Source organism: Leucoraja erinacea, chromosome 2 (genome assembly GCF_028641065.1).
Source record: "Leucoraja erinacea ecotype New England chromosome 2, Leri_hhj_1, whole genome shotgun sequence".
In the NCBI taxonomy this organism is placed as follows: Eukaryota; Metazoa; Chordata; class Chondrichthyes; order Rajiformes; family Rajidae; genus Leucoraja; species Leucoraja erinaceus.
Genome location: NC_073378.1, coordinates 40,471,239 through 40,483,287, shown reverse-complemented (window position 1 = coordinate 40,483,287; position 12,049 = coordinate 40,471,239). Strand labels below are relative to the sequence as shown.

The window sequence follows — 12,049 nt, the reverse complement described above, 5'->3', positions numbered from 1 at the left end:
TGGGATCTGGGGGTCCTCGTTCATCAGTCAATGAAAGGAAGCATGCAGGTACAGCAGGTGAAGAAAGCGAATGGCAAGAGGCTTCATAACTAGAGGAGTTCAGTATAGGAGCAAAGAGGTCCTTCTGCAGTTGTACAGGGCCCTAGTGAGACCACATCTGGAATATTTTGTGCCGTTTTGGTCTCCAAATTTTTTGGAAGGACATTCTTGCTATTGAGGGAGTGCAATAGACAATAGACAATAAAGAATAGGTGCAGGAGTAGGCCATTCGACCCTTCGAGCCAGCACCGCCATTCAATGTGATCATGGCTGATCATCCCCAATCAGTACACCGTTCCTGCCTTCTCCCCATATCCCCTGACTCCGCTATCTTTAAGAGCCCTATCTAGCTCTCTCTTGAAAGTATCCAGAGAATCGTTCTCCAAAGCCCTCTGAGGCAGAGAATTCCACAGACTCACAACTCTCTGTGACAAAAAGTGTTTCTTCGTCTCCGTTCTACATGGCTTACCCCTTATTCTTAAACTGTGGCCCCTGGTTCTGGACTCCCCCAACATCGGGAACATGTTTCCTGCCTCTAGCGTATCCAAACCCTTAACAATCTTATATGTTTCAATAAGATGCCCTCTCATCCTTCTAAACTCCAGAGTGTACAAGTCCAGCCGCTCCATTCTCTCAGCATTTGACAGTTCCGCCATCCCGTGAATTATCTTTGTAAACCTACGCTGCACTCCCTCAATAGCAAGAATGTCCTTCCTCAAATTAGGGGACCAAAACTGTACACAATACTCCAGGTGTGGTCTCACTAGGGATCTGTACAACTGCAGAAGGACCTCTTTGCTCCTATACTCGACTCCTCGTGTTCTAAAGGCCAACATGCCATTCGCTTTCTTCACTGCCTGCTGTACCTGCATGCTTACTTTCATAGACTGATGAACAAGGACTCCCAAATCCCGTTGTACTTCCCCTTTTCCCAACTTGATGCCATTTAGATGGTAATCTGCCTTCCTGTTTTTGATACCAAAGTGGACAACATTACATTTATCCACATTAAACTTCAGCTGCCATGCATCTGCCCACTCTCCCAACCTGTTCAAGTCACCCTGCAGTCTCATAGCATCCTCCTCACAGTTCACACTGCCACCCAGCTTTGTGTCATCTGCAAATTTGCTAATGTTACTTTGAATCCCTTCATCTAAATCATTGATGTATATTGTAAATAGCTGCGGTCCCAGCACCGAGCCTTGCGATACTACACTAGTCACTGCCTGCCATTTTGAAAGGGACCCGTTAATCCCTACTCTTTGTAGGGGAGGTTCGCAAGGTTAATTCCCGGGATGGCGTGACTATCATATGCTGAGAGAATGGAGCAGTTGGACTTGTATACTCTGGAATTTAAAAGGATGAGAGGGGATCTTATTGAAACATTAAGGGTTTGGATACGCTAGAGGCAGGAAACATGTTCTCGATGTTGGGGGAGTCCAGAACTAGGGGCCACAGTTTAAGAATAAGGTGCAAGCCATTTGGAACGGAGATGAGGAAACACTTTTTCACACCGAGAGTTGTGTCTGTGGAATTCTCTGGAAACTTTCAAGAGAGAGCTAGACAGGGCGCTTGAAGATAGCGGAGTCAGGGGATATGGGGAGAAGGCAGGAACGGGGTACTGATTGTGGATGATCAGCCATGATCACATTGAATGGCGGTGCTGGCTTGAAGGGCCGAATGGCTTACTCCTGCACCTATTGTCTATGACTCTGTGATGCAAATTTCATAAACTAATGTGTTAATGAACAGACAACAGTTACATATTTATAATGATTTGCAGTTTAGAATGTTTAAAAAATCAATTAATTTTCATTTATATTGAATACTGAATGAACCTGTAATAAGCTGACAGCCTTCTTACCTAATTTACAGAAAATGGAATAAACCTTCACCCTTGCATTTTCACAAATGTCTATCACTGCAGGACTTTGGTAATTGGCTGGCAAAGTGGTTGTTTCGTGTTGTTCCTGGCTAATCCCAGATAGAGGTTTCTTGGTATCTAAATGGGTTAAAAAATATAGGCTGAAACATGTAATGTATTTTCCCAAAAATACATTATATATATTTTACATAAAATAAACAATAGAATAATGGCATGCAATGCAGAATTATAGTCTTTGCCAAAGATCATTGCAAAATGCAATCTGTCTCTCCCTCCAGAAACCAGAAATGAATCTGATCTTTGTTTAGTGGATAAACTGGCATAAGGAGCTGACAGTTGGGTCTTGTATTCAGCATTGTTGCCAATAATGTGTCCTCCTGACCTATTCGACACTTAAAGCAGAGTTTTCTGTAAATTCACTTTGTACTATACTTGAGTCATACAGCACGGAAACAGGCCCTTCAGCCCAACATGCTCCATCTACATTAGTCCCACATACCCGTGTTTATCCCATATCCTTCTAAACCTTTCCTATCCACGTACCTGTCCAAATGACTTTTAAATCTTGTTATATAACCAGCCTCAACTGCCACTTCTGGGAGTTAGTTCTATATATCCACCACACTGTGTGTGAAAAAGTTACCCCTCAGGTTTCTTTAGGAGCAAAGAGGTCTTTCTGCAGTTGTACAGGGCCCTAGTGAGACCATACCTGGAGTATTTGTGCAGTTTTGGTTTCCATATTTGAGGAAGGACATTCTTACTATGGAGGGAGTGCAGCGTAGACCAATAAGGTTAATTCACGGGATGGCGGGACTGTCATATGCTGAGAGAATGGAGCGGCTGGGAATGTTAACTCTGGAATTTAGAAGGAAGAGAGGGGATCTTACTGAAACATATATGATTATTAAGGGTTTGGACACGCTAGAGGCAGGAAACATGGTCCCGATGTTGGGGGAGTCCAGAACCAGGGGCCACAGTTTAAGATTAAGGGGTAAGCCATTTAGAACAGAGATGAGGAAACACTTTTTCACACAGAGAGAGTTGTGAGTCTGTGGAATTCTCTGCCTCAGAGGGCGGTGGAGGCAGGTTCTCTGGATACTTTGAAGAGAGAGCTAGATAGGGCTGTTGAAGATAGGGGGAGAAGGCAGGAACGGGGTACTTATTGTGGATGATCAGCCATAAGCACATTGAATGGCGGTGCTGGCTTGAAGGGCCGAATGGCCTACAACTGTACATATTGTATATTGTCTAAAATTTTCCCTCTCACCTTGGAGTCGAGAGTTTTTTTTTTTGTTTTTTTTATGGTTGTTTATTTTATTAGAAGTTAATACAGCACAAAACAGTACAGTGGAACCTAATTTAGAGTATAGAGTATAGAGTATATTTAATTGTCATTTGGACCCCTGGAGGTCCAAATGAAATGCCGTTTCTGCAGCCATACATTACACACAAATAGACCCCAGACACAACATAATTACATTTTACATAAACATCCATCACATAGCTGTGATGGAAGGCCAAATAAACTTATCTCTCCACTGCACTCTCTCCCCCCCGATGTTAGAGTCAAAGTCAAAGCCCCCGGCTGGCGATGGCGATTGTCCCGCGGCCATTAAAGCCACGCCGGGTGGTGCGAGGTCGCACACCGGGTCTTGATGTTGGAGCCCCCGGTGTGCGCTCGCAAAGTCCCGCATTCCAAGCCGCGCGGGGCAGTGGTGCTAAGCCCCGCTCCAGAAGCTCTTCGACCCCGCAACTCGGGCGGGAGAAGTCGCCGTTTGCAGGAGCCCCGAAAAGCGGTCTCCCTCCAGGGATCCGCGGGCTCCCGGTGCCGCCGTCCGCAGACCCGCAGCAGCAGCCTCCGACTCAGCAGCAGCAGCGGCGGCAGCAGCAGCAGCAGCAGCAGCGGCAGCGGCAACGCTCCTCCACCGCTCCACCCGCTCCGGTCTCGGCCAGCTCCGCGACGGTGAGGTGAGTCGGCACCTGAGTCCCCGGCTTCTTCCTGTTGGAGGCCGCTCCTCGTTGCGGCCCCAACGACAGCTGAGGCCCGACGAGAAAAGGTCGGGTCTCCAGTGCAGGGAGAGATTCAAAAGTTTCCCCCCCCCTCCCACCACACCCCAACATAAAATAACAAAAACTACATAAAAACACAGACAAAAAATAATAAAAACGCGGACAGGCTGCAGAGGCCGCTGCTGACCAGAGTCGCGCCGCCTACCGGGTGTCAACTGTTTAGGTGCCAACTATGTAATACCGTAATCCATTCTATGTACAACCTCTAGTTTTATGTTATGAGAAGGAAGTAAGCAAGACAAGAAAAAGAAAACAATAGAAAGAGGAAAAAGTGGAAAAATAGATGGTAGAGAGTAGAAAAACTTGAAGTGTGTATATAAAAAATAAAAAAGGAAGAGAGAAAGTGGAAAGTAGAAATAGAAGAGAAGGCCCCTTAAAAGAGAATTTTTCAAATCTGTATTCGGAGATGTAGATCTATCCGCGTCATGAACTGAAATCAGCAACCTTTACGGTACCGCTGCATCACATGATTCCAAAAAGTCGATGAAAGGAGATCAACTCCTTAAGAATTGGTCATATTTATCTATTAGTCGGAGTCTCATTTCTTCAAGGCGTGCTATGTCCATCATATTCCTAATCCACATTTTAACAGTTGGTGTGGTTGTATTTTTCCAAAATTTAAGTATCAATTTCTTTCCAATTATTAACCCATAATTAAAAAAAACATTTTGATCTTTATTTAAATTGGTATCTTCTCCTATTATTCCAAATATAATCCATTCCGTTTTGGGTTCTATTCTTGACTTGAAAAGCTTTGTAAATATATCAAATATATCACTCCAAAATTTATTCAACTTTGTACATCCTACAAATGAATGTGTTATATTAGCATTTTGAAACAAACATTTATCGCATCTGGGAGAGACATTTGGATAAAATTTATTCAACCTCGTTTTTGAATAATATAGTCTATGTAATAATTTGAATTGAATTAAATTATGTCTTGCATTAATAGAACAGTTATGTGTATTCATCAAATGCTTTTCCCATCTATCCTTCGAGATCTTTATCATTAGCTCATAAACCCCCAACTTCTTTAGATTTGCATAAATGCTTTCGTTGAATTCTATGTGTTCTGTAGTCCCATATAAAATTATTGATAGTGGAATCTAGTTTTTTGAAAAAATATTTTGGAGTATATATTGGGATCGCTTGAAACAAATATATTAATTGTGGTAAGAAAGTCATTTTTATAGCGTTAATTCTACCTATCAATGAGAGCGGAAGCGTTTTCCAAAATGTAATCGTATCATTCAGTTTATTTAATAGTGGTATAAAATTGGCACTAAATAATGATTTGTGTCTTCTCGTAATTTGAATACCCAGGTACTTGAATTTTTCTGTTGCAATTTTGAAGGGGAATTTTAGTAGGGGTCTCGAATCCTGTGGTTTTAAAGACATAATTTCGCTTTTATTCCAATTTATTCTATATCCTGAAAAAGCCGAATTCATCAATTAGTGTTAATAAGGTGGGTATACTCGTTTGTGTATTAGTAATATATAAAAGGATATCATCAGCATATAATGAAATTTTATTCTTTGAGTCCTTGCTGTTATATCCGTGAATATTCGGGTGATTTCTAATCCTTTCGGCCAGCGGTTCTATCATAAGGGCAAATAGCAATGGTGATAAGGCACACCCTTGCCTATTACCCCTTGATAAGTAAAATTTTGGAGATAGCGTATTGTTAGTTAATATTCTTGCCGTAGGTCTATCGTAAAGTAGTTTAATCCATCTAATAAAATTCTCTCCCGTATTAAATTTTTGGAGTACCTTGTATAAATACTGCCATTCTACTTGATCAAATGCCTTCTCTGCATCCAACTTGACAACTGAAATATCTTCATTGCCCTCATTATGAGAGTACATTATATTAAAAAGTCAAGAGTTAAGAGTGTTTTATGGTCATGTGTCCTGAAGCAGAACAATTACATTCTTACTTGTAACAGCACAAGAGATATGTACAGAAAGTACACTGTGAAACCCATAATAAACAACACAAAAAAGTTAAGTATTTATATAAAAGACTGATACAAAAGCTGAAGCAACTCAGCGGGTCAAGCAGCATCTCTGGAGAAAAGCAATAGGCAATGTTACACCATTCTTCAGACTGAGTCAGGCAAAAGGCGAACAAGAGATATAGAATGAGAGTTATCAGTATTTATATGACAAACAAACAAATAAACAAACAATAACAGTGCAAAGACAAAAATAGTTCCCCTAGGTCAATGTAGTTCAGAGCTTATTTGGAGGTTGTAGTGTTTAATAGCCTGATGGTAGTAAGGAAGAAGCTGCTCCCGAACATTACAGTTTTAAGGCTCCAATATCTTCTTCCCGATGGGAGGAGTGAAATGAAAGTGTGGCCAAGGTGGCATTGCATCTGGTGATGCTGGATGCCTTTTGAAACTGACTCTTGCAGATTCCTTTGATGGTGGGAGGTCAGTACCTGTGATGGATTGGGCAGTGTGCAGCACTTTGGCAATCTTCTTTGTTCCTGGACATTAAAGTTGTTGAACCAGGCCATGATGCAACAAGTCAATACACTTTCTACTGTGTAACTAAACCCCTGGTCTTTGAGTCTCCTATTCTGGGTAAAGGTCTCTGAGCATTTACCCTAACTATATCTCCCAATAATCAAATATACCTCTATAAGATCCCCCTCATTCTCTTGCAATCCAAGGAATAAAGTCCTAGCCTGCCCAACACCTTGCCATAGCTCAGGACTTCGAGTCCTGGCAACATCCTTGTAAATCTTCTCGACATTCCTTCCAGCTTAACAACATAAATCCTACAGAAGAGTGACCAAAACGGAAAACAATACTCCAAATGCGGCCTCTTCAATGTCTTGTGTTTTGGACAAAGACCCATCATTTATTTATTTGCCTCTGTACTCCACAATTTGAGATTTGTAATACAAAAAAACACATGTGGTTAAAGTGCACATAGTCAGATTTTAATAAAGGCCATTTTTATACATTTTGGCTTCACCATGTAGAAATACCATACAGGCAAATAAATAAATGATGGGTCTTTGTCCTAAATATTATGGAGAGCACTGTATATAATGTCTCAACTTCAATACTCAATACCCTTACTGATGAAGGCCAATGTACTGAAAGCCTTCTTGACCACCCTATCTACCTGTGACGCCCCTTTCAAGGAACTACGTACTCGCACTCCTAGATCCCTCAAGTCTACAATACTTCCTAGGGACCTGCCATACACTGTGAAGGTCCTGCCCTGCTTTGACTTCCCAAAATGAAACACCTAGCACTCATCTACATTAAACTCCATGAACCATTCCTCAACCGACTTGGCCAACTGATCAAGATCTTGCTGTAATTTTGCTAATCACCTTCGCTAAATGCATCCAAATTGTTGATAGAAACCACAAACCACAATGGGTCCAGCACTGGCCCTGACACACACCACTAGTCACAGACCACCAGTTCAAAAAACAACCTTCCACCATCACCCCCTACTTCCTTCCTTGAAGCCAATTCTCTATCCAGTCAGTTAGCTCTCCCCGGATCGCATGCGATCTAATCTTCCAGAGCAGCCGACCATGCAGAACCTTATCCAATGCATGGCACAATAATAGAACACAATCTCCCTTGTGCAAAACCATGTATCTTTAATCAAAACTATTTATCTTTAATCTAAATCAAATATCTTTAATCAAATAAAATATGTTTAATCAAAACTATCTATAATCAGCCCCTGTCTATCCAAATGCATATACCTTAGAGCTCAGAATTGCTAAGGAAACCTAGATGGTGTAGTGCTACTAAAATGTTTGTGGCTGCAGGAGTCAGTACTTTAGAAGCTATCCTAAGGAATCATATGTATAAATTTATTTGCAGGATAAATTACGCTAAAAATGTAATTATTGTGGTCAAACATAAGGTTTAGCACGACACGCTGTGAATCCCAGTTGTGAAGACACTGGTATCACTGTCTCGTTGTAGGACACTGATCTTTCTTTTCATTCTGGATTTTAAATCATGTATTGTGTTTTTTGTATATAATTTCCGATGCTTTTATAATATACTACGCTTTTATATGTATTTTATGGTGTTTTTATATGCAATGTATTTTATGTAATGTCGTCTGTTGTCTGGACCTTGAGTCTGAAATAAAGTTTAATAATAATAATAATAATAATAATAATAATAATAGTCTTCAGTAACATCTACCACAGATGTTTGACTCTGCCCTTCCTTTTTATGGTAAACTCTCAAATTCCTGATCTTTCAAGGTATATTGGCATGCTTTGATTATTTTCTCATGAAAATACCTTGAAAGATCAGGAATTTTAGAGTTTACCATAAAAAGGAAGCTCAGTAAATTTCAGTTGGAATTAGGGTAGAAAGTCAGGGAGTTCCCACTGTGAATAGATCAGAATCTATTTCTTGTGATAGTGGAATTTGAAAAAAAGAGGGCATGAGGTGACAGGTATGAGTTTTACAGGGAGTTTAAAGGGACCTTTTTTACACAGACAGTGGTGAATAAATAGAACTCATTGCAAGAGAAAATGTTGGAGTCAGATACATTTAAGTGACATTTAGCAGGTACTTAAATAGGAAAGGCATAGAATAATATGGACAATACCAGACATAAATATTGACATGGACATAGTGGGCTGAAGGGCCCGTTTCTATTATGTAAAACTCTAATTAAGTCTAATATTTTGATACAAAATACTTAAATTATAAGAAGCCTTGGATTAGATAGCTTGGAGAAGACAATCACTGTCAAAACCAACAGGAGTTCTTTGATTCCTGAAGATGGATAAATTAAAGCTTCCACATATTTTGGCAGCTAGCATTTAAATAGTGGGTGTATCAAATACAAAATATAGAATAAATCTTGAATATTAAATTATACCCATAACAATGGCACCGATGCATAACAATTCCGAAAGAAAGCAAGAGGCTGAACTTTTTGGTTTGGACTGAATCATTTTATTTAGTATTTTTGTTGAACTCCAGAACAAGAATTTGGCTCTTGAAAACCATTGGGTTAAAAAATGCATTCCTGATATGAATCAGGAAGCTACAAGTTCAAAGCCCATCCATGATCTGAAGAAGGGTCTCGACCCGAAACATCACTTATTCCTTTTCTCCAGAGATGCTGCCTGACCCGCTGTCTGTATCTATCTATAATCTTTGACACTTTGATTGAGTGATTACTATTGTCAATATACTCTAATGAGACATTAAGTTAAGCTTATTTATCTGTTCAAGCAAACATTTGTTGTTGTATTCTTTTTAAAAATATTGATACGGTTCCTAATACTCTGGCCAGAATTTCACTAAATACAGTTGGTGTAAATTGGAGCTTGCAGTGCACACATTGGCTTGTTTTGTCTACATCATAACATTAACAGCAGTTAAAATGTAAATTATTTAATGGTAGAGATTTTAGGATCCCGAGCAGACATAACAATATATAATCCTGAGGAAGACGTACTCTGACAACCGGAGGCATGAGCCAGTCACCATTCCAGATGACATGCCACCTATCCACCCACCTGAGCACCAGATGGACATAAGGCCTCCTACATGGAAGGAGGTGGAGAACACAGTCAAACGGGCAAGAACAGCATCAGCCCCAGGGCCCAATGGCATTCCATACAGGCTCTATAAGAACACCCCTGGTGCCTGAAATACCTTTGGAAGTTAATGAAAGTGGCATGGGGGAAAGGAATCATACCTAAGGCATGGCGAAGGGCAGGAGGGATCTTAATTCCCAAAGAAAGTAACTCCTCAACAGCCAGATCATCCTTCTGAACCTGGAAGGAAAGATCTTCTTTGATGTTGTGGCCCAAAGACTCTCAGCTTTTTTGCAGAGCAACAACTTCATTGACACGTCAGTGCAGAAAGGAGGGGTACGTGGTTTCTCAGGATGTCTGGAACATGCAAACGTTATCTGGCACCAGATACAAACTGTCAAGAAGGAAAAGAGAGATCTGCATGTGGTTTTCTTAGATCTTGCCAATGCCTTTGGTTTGGTGCCCCATGAGACTCTTTGGGCAGCTTTTAATTTCTTTATGGTCCCAGAGGTCGTCACAAAGCTGGTAAAAGTTTACTTCCATGACCTCCAGTTCTGCATCACAACACAGGACAACACCACCGCCTGGCAGCAACTTGAGGTAGGCATACTGGCAGGCTGTACCATTTCTCCTCTGGTTTTCACCATGGCAATGGAGCTCATCATTCGAGCATCACGATGGGTGGTCGGAAGGAAACGCTTGAAGAGTGGGCTGCATCCTCCTCTAATCAGGGCGTACATCGATGACATGACCACAATAACAACAACAAAAGCATGCACCAAGCGCCTGCTGGATAAACTCCAGGAAAACATCAAATGGGCACGAATGGAGATTAAACCCAGCAAATCCTGCAGTATTTCCATCGTCAAAGGTCAGCTCACTGACGAAAGGTTCCGCATCAATAATGAGACATTACCAACTGGCCTGGAGAAGCCTGTCAAAAGTCTCGGGCAATGGTACATTGCATACCTCAAGGATGCAGAGCAGGTGGAACAACACAGGCAGGAAACAATCAGTGGCCTCAAGCAAATCAACAACACTGCTCTCCCAGGGAAGCTGAAGCTTTGGTGCCTTCAATTCGGTCTACTGCCCCGACTCATGTAGCCAATTACCATCTACGAGGTCACTTTAACCCATGTCAACCAGCTGGAGAGACTGGTGAACTCACAAGTGAGTGAGTGGCTTGGGCTACCGAGATGCCTCAGCAGCATAGAGCTCTATGGGAATGGAGCCCTCTCACTGCCAGTCTCAAGCCTGGTGGAGGAATACAAATGTGCCAAAGTGAGGCTGGACATGACACTAACAGAATCCCGGGACCTAATAATAAGAGGTATTGCTCCAACCCTAATGACAGGGAAGAAATGGACTCCAGCAGCAGTGGTACAGGACTCAAAATCCGCCCTCCAACACCGGGACATAGTGGGCCATGTCCAACAAGGCCGAGGGGGCTTTGGCCTGGGAGCAACGAAACCTACCTGGCAAAAAGCTACTCCAGCTGAACATCGGCACCTGGTGGTGGAGGAGGTGCGCCACCAGGAAGAAGCAGCCAGGTGTGCCAAAGCCATATCCCAAGCCAAACAAGGCCGCTGGATGACGTGGGATGGGATTGAGAGGAGGAAGATCACATGGAGAGAGCTGTGGACCATGGAGTCAAATAAGTTGAGCTTCATTATCAGAGCCACATATGACATCCTTCCCTCTCTCACAAACATAAATCTTTGGCTGGGCGAGGATCCAGCCTGCCCCCCTGTGTGCAGTTCCAGCAAACCTCAAGCACATCCTGGTCGGTTGTAAGACCAGCCTAACACAAGGCAGATACACCTGGCGACACAACCAGGTGCTGAGCTGTTTGGCAGCTGAACGAGTGCAAGAGAGTTACCACCAACGCCATGCCTATCAATGCCTATCAATGCCCAGATAACATTCCCGCAAATACCATCCTTCATCCGGGAAGGAGAGAAACGGAGGACTAACCCCTCGCCTCTCAACTCATGCCCACTGAACGCAGCTAGGGGCTGGGAAATGCGTGTTGACCTAGGCCAGAGGCTTTCGTTCCCAGTTGAAATTATAGTTACCAACCTGCGACCAGACCTCGTTCTCTGGTCCAACTCCTGTCGGCGTGTTTACATCATTGAGCTGACGGTCCCATGGGAGGAGGCTGTGGACGAGGCTTATGAAAGGAAAAAGCTTCAATATTCAAACCTTGCAGCAGAGGCAGAGGAGAGAGGTTGGAGTGTAAGGGTGTGTCCAGTAGAGGTGGGGTGCAGGGGCTTTATAGCCAGTTCCACCGCAAGGCCCCTGAGTCAAAGGGCAGGCACAAAGGAGGGCAATAAAATAACATGCCAATGCCGCCGAACGGAGCAGTCACTGGCTGTGGCAGAAGAGGAAAGATGCTGCCATGTGACCATCTAGAGGCTAACAATAAGACACACACCCAGGTTTGATCAACCTCCGGTGGGCCTTCCTCGACTGAGGGTGTCTTGTGATAAAAGGCCAAAAC

The 12,049-nt window shown here is 42.5% G+C and overlaps 1 protein-coding gene across 1 annotated transcript in view; it reads right to left on the bottom strand.

The window, feature by feature from the left end:
* LOC129709149 (cilia- and flagella-associated protein 69-like) overlaps nt 1-12,049 on the bottom strand; it is a 109,979-nt gene that overhangs the window by 23,819 nt on the left and 74,111 nt on the right. Inside the window, exon 18 of the mRNA XM_055655301.1 lies at nt 1,904-2,041. Coding sequence (XP_055511276.1) covers nt 1,904-2,041 — 138 coding nt within the window. The remainder of the gene's footprint in view (nt 1-1,903; nt 2,042-12,049) is intronic.